General features: G+C 39.1%; 1 protein-coding gene across 1 annotated transcript in view; it reads left to right on the top strand.

The window, feature by feature from the left end:
• Positions 1 to 23154, top strand: part of LOC121912801 (gamma-aminobutyric acid type B receptor subunit 1-like) — a 151144-nt gene that overhangs the window by 34379 nt on the left and 93611 nt on the right. Inside the window, exons 3-7 of the mRNA XM_042435244.1 lie at positions 696 to 830; positions 7684 to 7854; positions 10117 to 10218; positions 16257 to 16322; positions 18011 to 18202. Coding sequence (XP_042291178.1) covers positions 696 to 830; positions 7684 to 7854; positions 10117 to 10218; positions 16257 to 16322; positions 18011 to 18202 — 666 coding nt within the window. The remainder of the gene's footprint in view (positions 1 to 695; positions 831 to 7683; positions 7855 to 10116; positions 10219 to 16256; positions 16323 to 18010; positions 18203 to 23154) is intronic.

Below are 23154 nucleotides of genomic sequence, written 5' to 3' on the forward strand. Positions count from 1 at the left end.
GAGGATAGTGACTCAATTTAGCTGACTCAGATTGCTGCAGCCTCATATTAACTTCAATGGAACGTAGGAATGTTTTTTGCACAGAATGAGGGCTGTGGATATTGTCCCCCATTTCTTACAGTGTAGTCACATTCCAGGGAATAGCTTAATGGTCAGTATACAATTACCAAGATCCATTCCCATGTACATATTGACATGTCAGTATTGTATTAAGACAGACTTGAAAAAACCTGAACCTATCATTTAATTTAATAGCAACAGCTACTGCAGCTTTTGTGCTGACTGAAAATGTTGTCAGTGAGATGGGTACATCACCTGCTACAACAAAACAAAATACATATACATACAATACCTGACAATCACAGAGTATTGGGCTTTATCTCACTAACTGTTCTTGGTAATATTTTTCTTATTCTGTCATAATTTCAGACCTCTCTTTAGCTATGACCAACTGCAAATATTGTGAAATCTCTTGTTTAATTGATATATATATAATCATCCTCTTCCAGACGGAAGTGTTAAAAAAAAGTCTTTTCATTGTGAAACCTATGGTCACCTTGCATATCCCACATACTTGTGGACTTGTTATTCATCTGATGTTGTCATATAATACATGTATACTCTATTAGCTCTTGAAGGTCACTGGGTGCATTGTGTTTCTTTAACTGACTGCCCTGCTATCTCTGTGTCCACAGTGTGATCCAGGGGAAGCCACCAAGCTGCTGTATGACCTTCTGTACACGGAGCCCATTAAGATCGTTCTGATGCCGGGATGCAGCTCCGTGTCCACCTTGGTGGCCGAAGCTGCTCGCATGTGGAACCTCATAGTGGTAACAACCTTTTTCACCTTGCAGTTTGTGGCTCTTCAACAGAAAGTTGTCATATTTCAGTAATGCTGATGTTTATTGCAACATCAATAGTGTGGCCACTTCATAGAAGGTATTCCTAGGGAAGAATGTGGTACATGGTGATGTAAAAAAAAAAAGAAGAAGAAGAATTGGGTAGTTAGTATGAGCAGTGAGCCATCATGGCTAACAGGCAAAGAAGAGCCACTGGTGAAACACTGGTGAAAAGGAAAGAATTAAGGCTGCCCACACAATTTAGTTCACAAGTGATCTCTGGGTACTGAGTGTGAAAACAACATAAAGAACACTTAGCACCAAAGGTGGAAACAAAATACAAAAATAACACCATTGGAAGGTACTCTTAACACCAAAGATAAAGAACCAAAAACATACATTTGAAAACATTAAACCAGGGCATGTCACAATAAGATTTCATGGTCAGTTTAGGAGAGTAAACAATAGAATACTGATTCATACAGTCACTCTGCATGGCAATAGGTTTCACTTCACTGCATTAGGAATTAAGGGGGCACCATTCACCACCACAGCCAGGAGGAAACCCAGCTTTTCTTTTCTTTGTCGAACCTTGTAGTTCATTAAAGTGACTTCAAATAGGAAAAAGGTGCCATACATTATTCAAAAACTTTATTTTGCAGGATTCTTAATTAAATTTAAAGGTACCCTGTAGAATTATGTTTACATTTAGTGTTTCTCACCAAAACACATTGTGTGCATTGTTGAGGTCTAATAAAGTTGAATCCATTTCCTTCCTCATAAAACTGCTTGCTAGTAGTCTTTGTCTTCTCAACCTTTGCTGACACATTGCTACATTTACTAGTGTGTTACCAACTGTTGATTGTGGTAGCAAGTTAAAGGATAGGTTCTCAATTTTTGAAGTGTGTCTTAAAACAACAGTCAGGTGCCCATATGAACACTGAAAGAGGTTTAATCATTCCTCCTGTTCATACTGGCTATTAAAAGATACCCTTCAAATGTGAATGATGGGACCAAAATCCACAGTGTGTCCATACAGTCATTTTAGGCAAAAATGCATTTAAAAGTTGATCTGAAGCTTATATGAGGCTTCAGCAGTCCAAGTAAGTCATATCAAGTGGATATCTGCCACATTTACAGTCTTTTTAGCATTAAATTCCCTCTTTGTGTTTCCTCGGACAATGTTTCCCTGCTGAGCTGTGGTGGAAGTAAAGTAACAAAAAAAGCACCAGCAGAGGAGAGCAGCACTGCTGGTCAGACGGCAGGCTGACGTTAGTTTGATAATCACCAGCCAGCTGGACACCAGTACAATATGCATCAAGCTTAAATAAGTTTAAAGATAGTTATTGACCTGCTGGATTGGTGTTGATTGCATCAAGCACTGTAATCAGTGGGTTATTTTAAACAATAAGAGCACACAGCCCCCACACTCCTGAAATCTTTATTTACTCTTCATTTACTCATAGTTAGCCCTTCACTTTAATGTCAACAGATAACACTGGATCAGAATTTTTGTTCGCTGTGACAGGTGCTTTTGTCAGTGACACTGTTTGTCTTTCTTATCAAATCTATACACATATTCACAGTCTATGAATGTTGTCTCATGTTAGTGGAAAGTGATAGTTAAGAGGACAAATATCAGAACGAGAACATTATACTTTAATTACTGAGTTATAAAACCATTGAGGCCAAGTGTTTGGGAGCTGTACTCCCTCCAGATATAACGTGTATTTTTACATGAGCTTTTGAATGTAATTCTTTGTATTTCAGTCTTTATACACACTCAGTTTGTATTGTTTGTTTTCCAGTTGTGTGAATATATTAACATTGGATAGATAACTGTGACCTAGGAAAACTGAATGTTATCTCAGAGATGAAAACATAGGCAACAAATGGGAAAAGGAAAAGACATTTTTTCCACAAGACAGCACACCTGTTCAATGAACAGTTTCAGGATTTCATTCACTTTTTTGTTTGTACTTACCACTCAGTCCATGATCAGTGTGATGCTTTTACCAGATTCTGTCCAGACAAACCTGTCAGCATTTGTTTTGCCCTACTACTAACAGGGCCTTAAGATAAGTCTGTCCAACAGTTTGCTCCAGAGTGAGAAATCTCAACAACTACGGGCCATATTTACCAATATTCACAGTATTCAGATCCATAATGGTGGGGGAGACTCCTCACTTTCACCTGAAAATTTTGTTCCATGAAAAGGTATCTCAAAAATCAATGGCCAGATTTAAAATCTGTTGTGATGGTCCCCACATTAATTCCTCAAGTTCCACAATGAGGGCAGTATTTCCACTTGTACTAAGCATATTCCTGCTCCCCAGAGGATGAATCCTTTCCATTTTGGACCAGTACTCGTTGTAGCCTAGGTGGCACCATAGGCCAAATCCTGAATGCCCCCTCCTCAAAAAATAATAAAAACAGAAAATATTTAATTTTATTAAATATTTCCTATTGTTTTTGAAGGGATTATTATTATTATAAGCACAAAAGTACCAGGGGCCCAGTCGTCCCTGGCACTGTAAGTGCGAGGAACCTATTGATTTTGAAGGGATTATTATTATTAAGGCCTGAGCATGAAAGTGCCAGGCGCCTAGTGGTCCCTGGCGCTGTAAGTGTGAGGAATCTATTGATTTTGAAGGGATTATTATTATTAAAGCCTGAGCATGAAAGTGCCAGGGGCCCAACGGTCCCTGACAGTGAAAGTGTGAGGAACCTATTGTTTTTGAAGGGATTATTATTAGGGCCCGAGCACAAAAGTGCAAGGAACCTATTGTTTTTGAAGGGATTATTATTAGGGCCCGAGCACAAAAGTGCGAGGAATCTATTGTTTTTGTAAAAATTATTATTAGGGCCTGGGCATGAAAGTGCCAGGGCCCAAGGGCCCCTGGCAGTGAAAGTGTGAGGAACCTCTTATTTTTGTAAAGATTATTGTTATTATTATCATTATTATTATTCCCCCACACCATTGCATTTCTTAGGGGCTTGGGATGCTCAAACACTCACAAAAATTGGTACACATGTCAAAACTGGCGAAAATTGTTAAAAAAAAAAATCGAAAAAGTGCTGTAGTGACTGGGCTCAGGAGTAGCCAGCGGGCTCCATTGTGCCCCCAAACACAGGGCCATTTGGGAACAAAGTTTCTTTGAAGTTCATGAAATTTGGTGAGTTCATTGATCTCATCATTCTCAACATAATACATGTTTTTTCATTTTTTTTCACCCAACAGGTGGTGAGCCATTTTGGATTTCATGTGTCAATTTTATAATTTAACAGACACATGTTTGAGGCCTTCAGGATGTGTGAAAACTCACAAAACTTTGCACCCATGTTCAAATTAGCAAGTATTGCAATTAGTATCAAAACTGGGCTTGGGCATGGCACATCAGCTCTATAGTGCCCCCTAATTACTTTTAGTATTTTTGAGATGCTAGGGATGCTCAAAAACTCAAGACACTTTGCACATGCATCCGAAGTGGGGTAATGTACTAAATTTGAAACACAGATGTATCATCCCCAGACTTAGAAAAAGTCTCTTGGAGCCATACCCTAAGTCCAACAAAAAGTCAGCCATTTTGAATCAACTTTGCAATTTTTTCCACAAAGTGACAGTTGACAACTATTGACAGGGCTTGTATTTGAACAAACTGCCCTAAATATGTTTTCAAGGCAAATAATTCCTGTCAGTGTGTGTATGATTTGGACCAACTTTTTTATAACACAGTCTATGTCTGTGGAGTCAGGGCAAAATCTGCAGTAATTTGTAACTCAAACAACTAGTAAAATGGGGTTTGGTGATTTGCTTAAAATAAAAAGATGTCCACAGATCTTTGACAGAGTTAAGGATGCATAAATAGAAAAATAATCAGTGTACTGTGTGATCTGAAACTGTACTTGTAGAGCGCCTTTCTAGTCTTCCGACCACTCAAAGTGCTTTTACACTACGAATCACATTCACCCATTCGTACGCTGAATGGGTACAGGGGCTACCATGCAAGGTCCCAACCTGCCCATTAGAGGAAATCTGATCATTCACACACTGATGGCACAGCCATCAGGAGCAATTTGGGGTTAAATATCTTGGCCAAGGACACATCGACATGCGGACTCGAGAAGCTGGGAATCGAACCGCTGATCCTCCAATTAATGGACAACCCACTCTACCTCCTGAGCCACAGCCGCCCTCAAATCAGCCAATAAAATTAGATACTGCTGGTACAGCATACATGCCTACAGCTGTGCAATTCTGAGCTCTTTACCGTAATTGGATAAATGTTCTAGGGGTGGGGATTCTGATTGGTGTGGCTCTGCTGCTCCTCTATTAGTCCAATAGACTGTCAGTCTCATCCCACCAGGAACTCTGAGAAGTGACCACAAAGCCTCAATGTTGTTAGCATTCAGGAAGCAGTACTCCCTAAGACTTTAAATCTTTTTTCATCACTTATTCATGAATACTTACTGCTGAAGACAGACAAACTCAAAGTTATTCTCCAAGTTACTGGAAGTGGAGCCACACCACACAGAACCCCTGTCCCTAGAACATTTGTCCAATTACCCTAAAGACCAAGCTCAGAAGCAGAAGCAAAGAAAAACTGAGAACTGCAAACCAACAGAACTGCATTTCACATTATAGCTATTTTCAAATTTCTTTGTGCTTCTATTAATGGAGAAAATTAATTGTCATAAACAAGCCATAAAAATTCCGTGTGTTGGTCTTTGCAAGAAGAAATTCAAGTGAACATTTGCTTCCTCCTTATTTGCATCTATCACTGCATTGCATGTATTTACTGTACATGCATGTATGCATATCATTTACTTACCTATAACCTGCAGCTGTTGTTTGCCTTACATAACCCCAGCACTGCTAGCTTTTGCTATGCCAGCAGTCGACTCTAATTTGGACACACTGTAAGTTTTTTTCTAGCACCAATATATATTTAGCTCCATTGCCAGCACGGCTCCGCAACAGCCAGAATATATTGTTTGTTGTATTCATCTGTATTGTATAAGCTGTAAATCCACAGCCTCTAGCGGCCACTATTGGGAGTTTAGAAATTGAGCTATCTTACAGTTGTTTCTCGGAATTGAAGACTTCTGATTCAATCTAGGATAACCTGAAATACAATGTAGCATCCAGAAACAGATCAATTACACTACAGGTCATGTGCCTTACAGACTAACATCTCTGAGCTTTGAGCAAAGCACAGCATTAATGTCATTCTGCTCTTTGGGGAGCATTGGTAAAGTGCACTCACTAAAAAAAGTTTCAAGACACATTCCTTCATTTTTCATACACACTGCTATTTTTATGTTAGAGAGAGCTTTTCCTCCAGTTGCTACAGTAGGACTGTGACCCATATTTCTTTGTCATTGTCCACTTCATAATGTACTGCCTACACTACAGGCAATCAATGAAAATGATGAATAATGGAACAAACCTGATTTAGAGTGATTTGTCTAAAGGATATTGAACCAAACATAAAGATACTCTAACCTGATTATGGCTCCATTCTCATTAATTCTGCAGATTCGTCTGTCTCCAGTTTTTTTTTTCCTTTCCGGGAGTCTGCAGGCCATTGTTCTTAAACTGAGTCATATGAATACTGTGAACTGTGAACCCCTTTTCAGTGACGAATGTTACATTTTCTATTTCAGTTTGTTTTTATGTAACCACTAATTCAAATCACATTGAGGCAAGACACAATTGTAAATTATGGCAAAGAAAAGAGATTTTATGTTTTACCATGAGAGTAGAGTAACAGGGTTAATAAAATATAACACATACAGTACATGGGACATTCTGTTCCCAACAGGGCTGTAGTGGTTAAAAATAGGGTGGGTAAACCCTACCATACTTCAGCTCCTCTATTGTGGGTACACAAGCACTATGACTGCACATAAGTGTTGTGTAACTTTATTTCCTTTCACTATAGTATTAAACTTTTCATTTCAATGTAGATGGTTTGATGGTAGATGTAGATGTTTTGAGATGTGTAAATAGTTTGAGAAAGTTGAATCAATGAAGGTTGTTTGCTTAGACATCATGAAGTGTTAATATGAAGGTTAATGTTTGTTATGTTATTAGAAGAACTGACTTATCATGAAATGTATGTAAACTGCTTAACTGTTGTCTTGAATGGTTTTACAAATATGATACAAGCTGACAGGAAATGTTCAGACCTAGTGACTTTGAGGTGTGATTTTTGTGTGTAAAAGGACAGAATTAGACTTCCCCAAAAATTCCTTTATTCCACCACCAGCTACACACTTTGAGCCACTCTTGCTGAATAATTTTCTTTATTAATTTTATTAGCATTTATAGACCTTATTTATTATTATTATTTATTTTACTTTCTTTTATTCATTAATTTCTGTATATTATCTTATGCTTTATCATGTATCCTCAAGACATCTTCATTTATCCTAAAACTGTTTGGTTGCTTCTTTGAGTAAACAGACGTCACTGTTTGGGACAAGAACTTACAATTATGAGACTAATTCATTGATTAAATTGAACAACGGATATTGCTCCCTCCTGGCACTAACAGATCCTAACCAAAAAGGAGGTGGTGCCCCATTAATGAGGTAATTCTATAATAAAGTATTAATACTCCTACATAAGTTTACAGGGCCAACAGTAACATATGGTTACGAGATCTGAACTCCGTGTAACATTAAAGGTGATTAAACTTCCATTTGGAAATTTGAAGACTTTAACCAATTTTTGTGTTGTTTGTTTTTGTGTATTAATGTTATTTCTTGTCAGAAATCACATTACAACAAATGATGATACAAGCTGTAATTTGTTGTTTTCTGTCTCCCTGTCTTTCAGTTGTCCTATGGCTCCAGCTCTCCAGCACTTTCCAACCGCCAGCGTTTTCCCACCTTCTTCCGCACGCATCCTTCCGCCACCCTGCACAACCCCACTCGTGTGCAGCTCTTCCAAAAGTGGAAATGGACCAAGATTGCCACTATTCAGCAGACAACAGAAGTTTTTACATCAGTGAGTGATACATATATTTGGCAGCAAACTTTCTGTCTGTGTGTACCGCATGATGCTCTGGAAATTTGCTGAAGAGTGCTTCAATGATTAGCCTAAAAAATATCAGTTGGTTATTGGAAAATGTATTTCACTTTTCATAACTAATTAGTCCTTTTAAATATTACAGTAAAAACATGGTGTGAATAAAAGTGAAGCCATAAAACATCATAACCTTGTTCAACAATATGTTATATTATTTACTCCATATGTCTAGACAATGATGGTAGCCTACATTAAAAAGACAACAACAACAAAAAGTTATATAGTTGTTAACTGATATTTCGGTTTTTAGCGACATTTGATCAACATCATTTCCTACAACTCAGAACAATTTTAGTGGCATACATACAAAGTCATTGGGAAGACACATTAACTCAAATGGATGCAAATCTGCCCATGGCAGAGATACGTCCATGTGACTTTAAAAAGATTAAACTTGAGTGAAAAAGTTACACTTATCCCCAATCCTTTATTACGCCACTTCATAAATGTACAGAGACAAGAGGAAAAAGGGGAGCAATTGGGGATAAATAACAGAAATAGCTGAGTTCCAGGTGAGTTCAGTCAAAGGCTGCGTATGTTGCTAGTTAGCTTACAGCTAACGTCTGTACATTAACTGTTTGGGGTAAATAAACTCTGCAAAACTCTAGGTGAGGTGAAAATTCACCTCACATTTACTCTGATCACACACCTTAAGACCGTTGCATTTTAAAAAATAACAGCTTGACAGACTAAGGCCGGAGATATATACTTGCTTTTAACTACACTTTCATGTGTGCATGATGGCTTCCTCGCATATCCTCCGTCTGTTTGGAGCATTGGTTGTGCACATCCTCAGAAATTAACGCTACATGTCTGCAAGATGTAATACACACATGAATGGTAGGGGCAGTGTAGGGGCAGTATGGGAATGTGCCAGGGTCAGGGGTCAGTAGGCACAAAAGCAGCGACAACAATGGTGGAGCTATGCTTGAATTAACAAAGTGGTAACCTCCTTGAGTGTCACCATATTTAATTTTCACATCATGCTTATTCTTCTTCTTTGTGTTTTTTGGCCAATTTTACATCGTGCAAATCCAGAAGTTGTATTTATATCTCTATGTATATTTTGGTGTGCCTTCGAGTGGAATCCTGCAGTAACACACAAAGTAGATAGGCAAGTATGTGAACAATTATGTTCATGCCACAGCCAGTTGTCTATGTAAACACATGGTTAAAAAGCAAGTATATATCCAGTCTACGACCAGTTGAATGGCAAGCTATAAAGATTGACATCGAGAACCAAACAGCACAAATTTTTATAGACGTCAGAGATTACAACTAAAGAGATGGAAAGATGACATTAGAAGATAGTGGATGGTGGACATCGTGATTGTAGAGAAACAGTTTCAATAACTTATAATATTCACACTGTCTAGCAGGTAAAATTTCCTGGGAGCTGTAACTGCTTTGAATGCTAACAACACTTATTTATCTTGGAATATGGATAGTAAAGTTCAGGAACATGTTTAATTTTTGTTTCACTAACTAAGAGATTGCATTGAGTCATAAAATTTCATGGAACAGCATCATGACTTCAGCTTATGATATAACATTACCATTTTCCTTCCAAAGACAACCAGGCATTTGGCAATTGGAAGTATTCTCCAAACTTAAAATTGTAATTTCACTGTTTTTTACACATAACTATGCAAAAAAAACAACAAATAAAAATACTTTACGCAATTATATAGTTTGTGTCCATTAAAACATAGGCATATTTCTAAGGCCTATTATGGCCAATCAGAAATGTATACAGGAGGTGCTAGATCACTCAGAGAAAAAGACGACGGTGAAAATTGTATCTCTTTTCTCATTTTCTATTTCTCTCTTATCTCCCCCGTCTTCTATCATGGCTACTATTCCCTTGATTGGTTTCTCTCTACCTCTCTCGTCACCTGCTGTTTTATCTGTTTGTTGGTATCATCATCTACGCACCCACCATCATCTCTCTTAACCACCAACTCATCTTCTGCCTCATTACTTTGCTCTTACTTGAATTGATGTTTCTTCAAATTTCTTTTTGCAACTTACCATTCCATTATGTTTTCCAGTTCCATTTTTGTTGCTGTCCCTCTCTTCTGCATCCTTATTATTGTGTGTGTGTGTGTGTGTGTGTGTGTGTGTGTGTGTTTGTGTGTGTGTATGTGTGTGTGTGTGTGTATGTGTGTGTCTTTTTGACAGACTCTGGATGATTTGGAGGAAAGAGTGAAAGAGGCAGGGATTGAAATCAGCGTTCGCCAAAGCTTCCTCACCGACCCTGCTGTGGCTGTCAAAAACCTCAAGGTGCCTGAATCCCCCATTCTTCTTACACATGCCAGGCAGCTAAACAGCAATCAGTCAAGCCTCGTCTGTCCAGTTAACCACTGAGAGCTGCTGGATACTTTATTTTTGGGCAACAATATCTCAGAAATTACAGAAGCAGTCTTATGTGCTAAATCAGCAAGATACTTATACATCTCTATAGCTGCAGTCCTGCTGCCCAGTGGCCCAAACTGTGGTAAAAACTGCGGTGAATGCTCAAGCCAATGGTCAAGAGTTCTAAGATACAACATGAAATGATGGTTTCAAAATACTTTCAGCTCCATTCAGAAAGTGACACCTTCTCTCTTGAAATACAAATCAAGTACTTTTGTCCACAGGATACAATGGTCTCAATACAAAATAAGTAAAGTGAGTAAGGTTGCCTTGAGTTGAGATCGCTATGCCAAATGCTGCTTCCAAGGTCAAGAATGAATTGTCAAGCTGTTCCTGAATAGTGTTGCAGGCAATACTACTTTAATTGAGGGGAGTTCCAGTTTTATACAACCTGGTTCTCATTTTTGCAAGTCATCATTACTGTCAGTAATTATAACATTGTATTCAAGTTAAGTGGTGAGATTTTGGAATATGGCACATTTCTACAATTTCAAAGCAAGAAATTATAACATTGTTAGGTGTCAGAGCACCTAGCGGTGTTATAGTCAGCTGGCTTGGGGGTGGCAAAATAACTCAAGGGCGACCCATAGAAAATGTCAAATTAAAAGCCCCCACCTTTAAATTTGATGTAGATCAACGAAATTTGGGAGGCACATGTATCATGTCCAGACACAAAAAAAAGCCTCTCGGAGCAATACCCTAAGTCCAACAGGGAGTCAGCCATTTTTAATTTACTTTTTGCCATTTCCAGGCATTGTATTTTAGCGAACTTCTCCTAGATATTTAGTCCAACCGACTTCAAATTTGGTCAGTGTCATCTAAAGACTTTAACGAAGAAAAGTGATCAAAATCTTGAGTTTTCAGAGAACGCCTTTGCCATGGCGACGAGGCAAACTTTGATGTTTCACCATGAAGCAGGAAGTTGCTGTAGTTTGAATGTACATTGTCCAACCTGCACCAAATTTCTCATGCTTGATAATACTCCTGTCTTGAACACATCTACATGTCAATATTGAGTCATAGTCATAGCGCCACCTACTGACAACAGGAAATCAGCCTTATATGACAAACATCATCTGATTCACATGAAATTTTCAGAGTGTGGTCTACAGTTAATATACAGCAACAAAATGTTTACTTAATGCGTGTTCTCTAGCACCACATAGTGGAAATTTGTGGATATTTAACTCCTTTGTGCAATGTTCGATAATAGTCCAGTCCTAAACACATCTGCATGCCTGCAATAAAAGCCCTTCAACTGTGCCGCGCCCTGTCATGTGCAAAGGTGCAAGGGCCCAATCATCGCTGCTTGCAGCTTTAATTAGGGCCCGAGCACCGACAGTGCAAAGGCCCTATTGTAATTCAAGGAATTATTGTTCTTCTCTGTGAAGAAAAGCATTTTTGAGGGGCTAAACGTGTTCAAAAACTTGTGAAATTTTGCACATTTGTCAGAAGTGGTGCAAAATTTTAGATTTTATGGGTCTTGGGCATGGGTGGGGCAAAATGTCCCAATGGCGCCCCCTAGAAAATTTCAAATTTGAAGCCCCTCCTTTCAGTTTCATGTAGATGAATGAAATTCGGTAGGCACATGTAACATATCCAAAGGCACAAAAAAGCCTCTTGGAGCCATACCCTAGATTCCACAGGAAGTTGGCCATTTTGAATTTCAATTGAGATTTTTCGCATTTTTTGCCATTTCCAGACGTTGTCTTTTAACAAACTCCTTCTAGAGATTGATTCCGATCGACTTCAAATTTTGTCAGTGTCATCTTTGTGATGAAAAGTTATCAAAGTTTTCACTGAACACCCTTGCCGTTGCGATATGGCAAACTTTCATGTATCGCCATGAAACAGGAAGTTCATTGAATAACTTCAACATTAATTGTCCAATCTACCCCAAATTTCTCATGCTTCATGAGGGTCCCATTCTGAATACATCTATGTGTCAATATTGAGACATAGTCACAGCGCCACTTACTGATGACAGGAAGTTACATGTTCAGTACTTTTATGAGCTGTACCAAGTAGGATGAACAGATCCATCGGAAATTTGGTCAGAAAAGCCTTAAGTCTTTGATGATTCCATATTGTGAAAATGTTGAGTTTTCACCATAGACTGTATAAAAATATGGATGTAGTTACCTTGACGTCACCCGTTGGTTTCTGAAGAGCACTTTTGAAGCTCTTGGCAGTGTGTGATGCTGCCTAACTCCCAGCCAATCAAAAATGGGCAAAGAGGCGGGCCGAATGACCGAAACAAGCCACCTAGCTGCTGGCGGACCTGTCACTCAAAGCAGCCATGTCCTTCATTATGCATAACTTTATAGCTTAATAAAACCTAAATGGGTGAGTTATACAGTTGTCATGAAAGGGGAAATTAGCTATAGGGACCAAAACCATCGTTTGTACCAGGCTGTAAACATGTTTATTTCTGCTGTAAAGTTGGGCATTTTAACATAGGGATCTATGGGGAATGACTCTCTTTTAGCCTCAAGTGGCCATTCAAGGAACTGCAGTTTTTGGCACTTCCGCATTGGCTTCATGTTACAGCCCCAGAGGTTGCTGCTTGGTTTTCACCAGACGCTTTTGCTGTGGTGGTGTGGCGCATTTCAATATTTCACCAAAGTGTCATAACTTGACTCTGAATGATCAGATCTTTTCCAAATTTCCCATGCTTGATGAGGGTCCCAGTCTGAAGGCAAGTACAGGCTCATGTTGAGTTGTAGTCATAGTGCCACCTACTGGCAACAGGAAGTCTTAAGCGCCATTCTTTCGCTAACTACTCCTAGCAGGTTAGCCACAAACACAGAAAATTTGGTCAGACCTTGATGATGATAACTCCTGAAGCTTTTGAGTTTTCATCAAAAGCTATTGCTTTAGTGTGGCAGAATGGCTCGACAGTGCCCCCTACTATATTTCAACAAAGCAGCCCCCACGCCTGGTTAAACCTGCATGTACGAAAATCAGTACACACATGTATCATGCCAGGGCACACACAAACGTCTCTTGGACCCATAGCTCAAACCCAACAGGAAGTCGGCCATTTTGAATTTAGTGGTCATTTCGGGCAATGTTGCATGCCTTGTATTTTAATGAACTCCTCCTACAGAATTCATCATAACAACTTCAAAATCAGTGTGTGTCATCTAGACTAGTTTGTGATCAAAAGTCACTAAAAGATTTAGCTATCATTGAAGCATGTGGCCATGGCGTGGCGTTGAGTTTTGGTGTTTTGCCATAACAGAGGAAATTGCTATAACTTTAGTGTACATGGTCGGATCTGCCTGAAACTTCACATGTTTGATAACAGTGCAGGCCTGAGCACATCTACATGACAATATTCCATCAGTGATGCAAACTGGCTGAATAGCGCCCCCTACGAAATTTTAGCGAAGCAGCCCCAGCAGCAGGAAAAATAGTGGACAAAGGAAGTGATGTTTATCTCCTTTTTGCACTGTCTGAAAACAGCCTGGGTCTGAAGACATCTACATGCCTGTGACAGAAGCCCTTCAACTGCGCTGCGGCCCGACATGTGTGGAGGCGCGAGGGCCCGTTCAACGCTGCTTGCAGCTTTAATTATTCCGCCAGTTCATACCTAAATTTGACCCACTAAACATGCTCAAAAACTCACAAATTTGGCACGTACATCAGGTCTGGTGAAAAATTTGATAAAATATAAAAATTAACCCCCAAAGTGCCAAAATGTGCTCTCTAGCGCCACCTATGTAACTAAAATGGCCGCCACGGCCCGTAGGAACGTCGTAGAGAAGTCAAACCAAAACTCAATTATTTGTCTCATCAAGACCTTCAAATCATATACTGACACCCCTGACCTAAATCCAACAGGAAGTCCGCAATTAGCCTTTCAAAATAAGACTTTTTCTCAATTTTTGGCTTCTGAACAAACACTATCTCCTCTGAGGGCGTTAATGGTATCGGCTTCAAACTTTAATGGGTGACTTATGACACTATGCTGAAAAAAAGTTTTTAAAAACTTTGTAATAACTCGAATGGTTTGGATTAAATAACTAAATAAAATTAAATTACCTTGTGCATTCTTAAATTACTTATTTTGTAAAACCAAATAAAACTATATATACACTCCATCCAAAGTTCCTGACTTGTGCTCATCTCTGAGATCTTCTGGTTTCTCCCAGGTAAGCAAAGACGCCTCCTTTGGGATAGGCTGACATTAGATTTAAATTTATTTAGATTAAAAATTATGGTGAAATTTGTTAAGGATAAACTTGTAGTGTTTATTGAATAGCAGGAAGGTAGTGGTTTAGATTTAATGACTGAGATCAACATGTGGCTGTACATGTGATAGATGTATGATTTCAGAGTAGAATTAGGTTGAGAGATCTATTATTAGGGACTTAATTGGCTAAACTTTTAGGGCCAGGGCTCTGAAGCTGCCCTATAAAACCAGGTGAGTGTCCTCAACCGTCAGAGTGGGCCTCCTCCCGAGATGACCTGTTAGAAGGCCATCTTGGAGTACTTTCAAACCTCCAACACCTGTTTGCACCAATACACTTCATTGTGACCCATGGCTGTTAGGAATTCCTGACTAAATAGGCCTGTTGATAGTGGTTCAACGACAGCTGGTGATTATAGAGGCCAGGCTGAACTAGATTCCCTAGCAAGGCTTGGATGGTCTTGCGTGTAGATTTTGGGAACGCTGTTCGATACCTAGATCAGAGGTAGAGGACAGCCATCTGTCGGTGTCTTAACCACACCAGCAGGGGGCATCGGTTATCTGTAGGCAGAAACCATTTCAGAGTCATCAAGGTTCGTGTTTTGTGTTGAGAAATGTTAAAGATATTCAAACCGACAGTGAGGAAAGTATTCATATGCAGCATGTCCTCTTCAGTCCGCCAACCAGACTGGTAAAATTAATAAAGAAATAAAAGCGAGGATAACATCTGGTGATTAAATGTTGAGTGTTATGGGTTATAGTTAAAAATGAAGAGAAAAACAATACAGCCTCTGTGCCTGCCGAGTCCTGACTGACAGAAAGAAACGTGCTGCCGAGAAGACGGCTGACGAAACCGTCTTCTAATTGAAATACATTTGTTTGAAAGTCATGCTGACAGTCACAAAAAAATTGGAAAAATCATGTCTATGCACACAAATCAATAGATTCAACACACACAACTCTCCCCAAAACCAGAAGTTCTCATTTTTACATTTTTGTGCTTCCAATCTTTATGCTAAGCTAAGCTAACTAAATCTTGATTGATATCGAGGTTCTGTATTCAACTGTATTTCCCAAAATGTATTTCCCAAAACTATTGTTTTAAAGAAAGTAGAGTTACTCTACGTGCATAAGTGGCTAAAATGCACCATAAACTGTAAGGCTGTTGGCTAACTGCATTGCTGCAATGCAATGCAAAGGAAAAAAATAGAACAAAGTTCTATTCTCTATCCACAGACAGCACCACAAATCTGTGTGCTATTTAATTGAGGTTTTGTTTTTTTCCCAAATGGGATTCTGATTTATGGTCTGTGGTGTGTTTCAGCCACAGATATCTGTACGTAGGGTTTAATGAAAGCAAAGGAAGACTGCATCTCAGAGCCCTTTACTTCCTCCCCCCCAGCCTCCCTCCTTCACGTCCTTCCTCCTTTTCTTCTTCCACCTCTGTCAGCCTGATGTTCCTCCTTCCTGGCACACACACTCACACTTTAGCATGACCTTGCCCAGCATGCCGGCCTAGTTTTGGTGTGCAAGATTAATTGGCTATTGCAGAGGAAACCATGGAAACAGTAGAGAGGAAGTCTACTGCTGTGTGGTGCAGGAGCAAGGCCAAGAATCGGCTCCTGTGTTCCCTATCCACACTGTAGGGCGTTTAATTTGTGCTTTTTATCTCCAACCCATGTGTGACTCTGTCCTTCTCTTTTTCACCAAGCGCCAAGATGCCAGAATTATCGTTGGCCTCTTCTATGAGACAGAAGCCAGGAAGGTCTTCTGTGAGGTAATTTGTTCTCCTGTTCATATTTCATGACAGACTTGGCTGACATAAATTTAAAGTATCAAAGACTGCTTGTATGAAGTTAAAAAATGATGAAGTTAAAAGTGAATTTTTTGTTTTAGGGCTAAGGTTTTGTGACCCTTCATGATAAACCTCATGATAATACCTCTTTACACCTGGCATTAACACGTGATCTGTATCTGGATACATTAACTGGATAAGGAAAAACACATTAATGTAGGTGTAAATGCACTCAGAGCGCATTGTGATTGAAATGCAATCAGATCAGTCAGACCACATTTGGAGGTGGTCAGACTTGCATTGTGATTTGATCTCAGCAGGTGTAAATGCAATCTGTACAATGTGAACACATTCATACGAAAAAATCGTCCCAGCAAGTTGAAAGGTCACCTAGCTCTGCCTCTTCCTGCCAGCTAAAGCAAGCTTTGCAAAAACTACAAGTAGTAGCAGTAGCTTGGAGTCTTCCCTCTCAAAAAGTCATGTAAAAATGAATGACGTCCGCTCATGGCAGTCAGTTTCTTTGACCTGGGATTCACGATATTTGTCCACCAGCTCCGCCTGACTAATTTGCATATTGATATCCAATCACAATGTGGGCACAGCTGAGAAAATAAGAATGCATTTTAATACCAGGTGTAAATGCAAACACCCATTGATCAGATGTTATTATCCAGATAATGTATCCAGATACAGTTCACATGTTATGCCATAAACATATTATATAAATAAATCTATGTTGTCAATTATTTCTGTATTTGATTTCTTACATGAATCATGCATCACGGATAACAGATTATATGTGCACTAACTACTTTGCTCTACCAAATTTACATTGTGTGACCATAGAATTGGTATGTTTTATTGACCAATGTCATATAAATTTAACAAAAAATCATAACCATGTGGTCCTTTAGTTTAACAAGCTGAAAAGTGTGTAATCTGAGGTTTTAAGAAACCTCAAACTGATTAACCCAAGACATTTTCTCTCTTGTGAACTTGTGAAAAATGGATATTTATCATTAGCTACCATGCTAACCAGCTAGCTTGCGTGAGTTAATTACTCAGGTCTTTTTGTTAATAACTGAAAATGACTGTCACTACTTTAGAAAGGACAGCAATTATGTCCAAAATGTTTATAGCAATCTGAGACATATGTAGATTTCTAGTTTGCTAGTTGTGAAATATATTGGTGATTTGATGCTAAGAAATTTTTGTCTGTGCACAAATATCTTATATCATAACTCCCTTCAGTAATCAATATGTTGACTTTGTGTATTAAAGCATTTTTAGAGTAAGAGTGTTTTTTAAGCTGTTATTTTGACCAATAAAAGAGAATTGTACTGCATATTAATTCTGCAATTTATTAAAAACTTGAAGTTCAGTATCTCAAAACCACCTATTAATTATCTATTGATATACAGTCAGACAGTCTAAAGGGACATTGTAGATGTTAAGTTATCCAATCAAATCTATCAATCACATGCAGCATTTCAGATATCACAGAGTAGATTATGATTTTTCTAAATAACTAATAACAAGATCAAATCAAACAGCATGACAGGTATGATATTAATCTCTGTCATACACACTCTGTCACACACAACTTAATATGTTCTTCCACACAATAGCTGTTCATGTGTCACATTCTTCTCCCTACTGTCCCTCTGCAGGTGTACAAGGAGAAGCTGTATGGGAAGAAATATGTGTGGTTCCTCATTGGCTGGTATGCAGACAACTGGTTCAAGATCAAGGACCCGTCCATCAACTGTACTGTGGAACAGATGACAGAGGCTGTGGAGGGTCATGTGACCACTGAGATTGTTATGCTCAACCCAGAGACAGTGCGAGGAGCCTCCAACCTGGTAAGAAAGGCATTATCAGTAATGCCCAACAGAATAATCTGCAGCTGCAGAGGCTGCTGGGATTTTTTAAAGAATGCTCTGATGCAGTTTTTACATTTTGCTACAGCAGTAAAATAAGTGTTTTACTTATTTAAAAAGGCATTTCTGTGTATACTCAATATTATCTTTAGCAGAGTGTGGTTCTTCCATGACTATAGACGGACTACTCAAACAATAGTAAATATTATTGTCTTAAAACAATCTGAAGTGAGATCTTTTTTTGAGATACTGACACTGAAACAAGGAAAACGGCAGAGTTTTCTCTTTTTAATGAAAAAATGCTTGAAAAACGTGTGTTAATTCAGGGTGTAAATTCCGGCAAAATGCGTTCATTCAGAATCTGAATCAAATGATCAGACCACATCTTGAGGTGATCTGGTTCACATCGTGATCAGATCTCAGTTAGGTGTTCATGACATCTGCACAGTGTGGCCACAATCTGAAAGGGGACATATTCTGCACATTTCCAGCACATTACAGTTAAAAAAAACTCCTTATTTATCTTATACTGGCCAATATATTCAGTGTTTCTTTCAGTGTTTCAGTGTTTTAAAAACAAGGTATGTATCCTTTAGGTCTAACAAACATGTTGAATACATTTCCTTTCATTTCTCAAAAAATATATGCAAAGCTGATTTTTTTACATTTACGATACATTTATATTACATTTTGACAATTACAGATGCTTTTATCCAAAGTGACTTACAAGCGAGGCAAAACAATCAAGCATTAGAGGACAGTGACAGTGAAAAGAGCCATGGTACAAAGTCTCAAGTAGCAGGCCAGGTGCAAGTACACTGAGAAAGAGCGCTGGACAAAAGGGGTTTTTTTTGTTTTGGGTAGCAACAGTACAGTAAGAAACGACTAGACGTAGACAAGTGCATAATAAACAACAAGAAACTAGTGCAACAATCAACAAAGTGCTTAAAGATTAGAGGAGCTCAAGTGATTTGGTGTTCACAGAAGAGCTGAGTTTTCAGGCGTTTCCTGAGTGCACGGGAGTGCAAGGGAGTCAGCAGACAGTATGGAGCTGGGTAGCTCATTCCACCATCACAGAACCACAAACACGAAGATTCTGTATAGTGATTTCGTACCAGGCAGTGATGGAATTACCAGACGTTGTTCATTTGCAGACCGGAGCGGACAGGAGGGGACATATGGCCTGATGAGTGACTCAATGTAGGAGGGTGCCATTCCATTGGTCGCCTTGAAGGCAAGCATCAAAGCTTTGAACTTGATGCAAGCCACCACCGGGAGCCAGTGGAGGGAGACGAACAGAGGTGTGACATGAGCTTGTTTAGGTTGGTTGAACACCACATGTGCCGCTGCATTCTGAATCCTCTGTAGAGGTTTAACAATGCATGCTGGTAGTCCAACCAGGAGTGAGTTACAGTGGTCCAGTCGTGAGATGACCAGCACTTGGACTAGGAGTTGCGCTGCATGCTCAGATAGTATGGCCGATGTTATCATCCTGATGTTATACAAATTGATGATTGACAGCTGTCAATCAGTGGAATGGCATGAAACCATCAGCTGGAATGTTCATTGCCTTCTTATATTGGCACATGTCCAGCCTTGTATGCATCCACTCGATACAAACAAAGTGGGACCACTCATTTAAATGGCTCCAGTGGTCAAAACTCCATGTTACCTTCAAATTAAAAAAATGGCCTTTCATCTCACACTGTAAATCAGCTTTTATTCTTTTAATATTTAACCAAGACCACCGTTTTTCCCTAACTTTATCCAAATGCTTTGAGTTAAGTTTGAGAGGTTTCAACCCCAATACTGAGGGATTATGAATTTTTCATTCTTGATTTTGAATTTAGAATCCCTAAATTAAACCCCAAAACAACATGCCCCAGCAAATACATTTTTAGATTTTGAGTTTTTAAATTGAGAGTTCCTGAGCTGGAAGAGAAATGGTCAAATGCTCTCATGGATTACAGGATTGTTAACAGATCAACACAGAACTGTGCTTTGTAAGGAGTGGAGTCTTCATCCCTTTAAGTGCAGGCTTTTGTTCTTGAAGAACTACATTAACTACATGTAAGTGACATGGTGACATCCCTCTTTCTTACATAGTTGATATTCTTACATTGGCAGGTGTTCTCGTTATTTTATCTATCTCTTGTTTATCAAACCTTCATTTGACCTGACCTGAAAATAGCAGTTATACTAAAGTGTTACATAGAGGAAAAGCTCAGTGCTTTGTTGCACAGGTGCTTGCTGGGTAATGCTTCCAGTATGCTGCTCTGTATGACGGTGCTAAATCTAAAACTCCCCGAAACAGTGAGGTTACACTTTTATTAATGTTCAGGGCACATTATCCACTGGCCTTGGAAGTTCTGTCTGCATGAACGGGGAGCGCTTGAGATGAAGGAATGGCCTCAGTGCAATGAAGTGACACTGGCTGAGGGCACAGACATCATACCTGGAAAACTTGCTGCCTTTCCCGTTCATCTTCAGTTCCAAGTCTGCTTGGAATACACATATCAGATGTCTTTTGGGTCCAGTTCTGACTGCTGATTTGGTGACAGTGTGATGGGCATTAACATATATCATAATAAACGCCCATTTGTGATATCAAATCGAAATACTTAGTAGTACAAACATACTTGCAAATTTTTGTTTTTGCACATCCTAAAGGCCTCAAACATGTTTGTAGAATGAAAATGTATGTAGGAAATCCAAAATGGCTGACTTCCTGTTTGGATTATTTCTGGGTAGAATGATGAGAAATTAAAGCAACTTTGTTCCAAAATGGCTGCTGACTTCCTGCTGTCAGTTGGTGGCACTATGACGATGACTCAATATTGATACATAGATTCGTTCATTTACGTTGTTTTCATTGCAAAACTCTTAAGATTACACCCACCAAATTTGAAGTCGGTCGGTTCAAGCCTCAAGGAGGAGTTTCTTAAAATACAACGCCCGCAAATGGCAAAAAAGGAGCAAAAATTGCAAGGTTAATTTAAAATGACTGACTTCCTGTTGGACTTAGGGCATGGCTTCAAGAGGCTTTTTTGTTTGTTTCGACGTGATACATGTGCCTGCCAAATTTTGTTCACCTACGTCAAATTTAAAGGTGGGGGCTTTGACTTTGAAATTTTCTAGGGGGTGCCCTAGAGACATTTTGCCATACCCAAGCCCAAGACCCATATCAGATATCATGTTTCACTTCTTCTCATGCGTATGCCAAGTTTCGTGAGTTTTCAAACATCTCTAGCCCCTCAAAAACAGCTTCCTCTTTCATGGTGAAAAATGTTTCGCCATGGAAACAGCAACTTTTCATCACAAAAGTCTTTAGATGACACTGACCAAATTTGAAGTTGGTAAGGTTAATCTCTAGGAGGAGTTTGTTAAAATACAAAGCCTGGAAATGGCAAAAACTGTGCGAAAATTGCACAATAAATTCAAAATGTCTGACTTCCTGTTGGACATAGGGTATGGCTCCAAGAGGCTTTTTTGTGCATCTGGATATGATATATATGCCTAGCAAATTTCGTTCATCTACGTCAAATTGAAGGTTGTGTTGTTTTAATTCGAAATTTTTTAGGGGGCGCCCTCGAGCCATTTTGCCACACCCATGCCCAAGACACATAAAATTTTTTACCATCTTCTGCCGAATGTGCAAAGTTTCATAAGGAAGAGGAAGAAGAAGAATTCCTTCAGTTTCAATAGGGCCTATGCACTGCTAGGTGCCTGGGCCCTATTGAAACTTTTCCTACACCCAAGCCCATGAGCCATATCAGACAACTAAATACAACCCTTCTGGTGCCAAGGTGTGCCAAGTTTCATGAGTTTTCAAGCATCCCTAGCCCCTCAAAAACAGCCTCATTTTTCATGGCAAATAATGTGTCACCATGGCAACAGCTTTTGATGAAACCTCAAAAAGCTTCACCATTTGGCATCATCAACATCTTACAACTTAGCTGAACAAATTTTACCTGGATCTGGTTAACCTGCTAGGAGTATTTAGTACAAGTATGGGGCCTAATACTTCCTGTTGCTAGTAGGTGGGGCTATTACTATTATTCAATATTGTCCTGTACATGTCTTCAGACCAGGACTCTTATCAAACATGTGAAATTTAGGAAAGATCTGACCATGTGGAGTTGAATTGAAACAATTTGTTTTGCAATGGTGAAACTCACTGCGTCGCCATGGCAACAGCGTTCAACGAAAACTCACAATCTTCACCATATAACATCATCAAGGTCTTAACGCTTTTCTGACCAAATTTGAAGGAGATGTGTTCAACCTGCTAGGTAGACGTTGTAAAAGTACAGCACCCGTAACTTCCTGTTGCCACTAGGTGGCGCTATGACTATGATTCAATATTGACACATAGATATGTTCAGGATGGGACCCTTATGAAGCATGAGAATTTTGGGGCAGGTTTTGGGCATTTGGGGGATAACTTTTCATCAGAAAGGTCTTTAGATGACACTGAATAAATTTGAAGTCAGTGGGGTTAAAGCTCTAGGAGGAGTTCATTAAATTACAACCCCTGGAAATGGCAAAAACTCCAAAATAGCACATTAAATTCAAAATGGCTGACCTCCTGTTCGACTTCGGGCATGGATCCAAGAGGCTTTTTTGTGCCTATGCCTACCAAATTTCATTCATCTGTGTGAAATTTAAAGGTGGGGGCTTTTAATTAGAAATTTTATAGGGGGCCATTTTGCCACACCCTATTGAGCCATTTTGCCACACCCATGGCCAAGACCCATAAAATATCACATTTTTCAACACTTCTGATGAATGTGCAAAGTTTGATAAGTTTTCGAGCACATTTAGCCCCTCAAAAACAGGTTTGTTTTGAAAGGGAAAAAAAAGAATAATAATGATATTAATAATAATGATATTATTAATAATAATAATAATAATAATAATAATAATAATAATAA

The sequence above is a fragment of the Thunnus maccoyii genome, chromosome 15 (genome assembly GCF_910596095.1).
Source record: "Thunnus maccoyii chromosome 15, fThuMac1.1, whole genome shotgun sequence".
Taxonomy (NCBI): Eukaryota; Metazoa; Chordata; class Actinopteri; order Scombriformes; family Scombridae; genus Thunnus; species Thunnus maccoyii.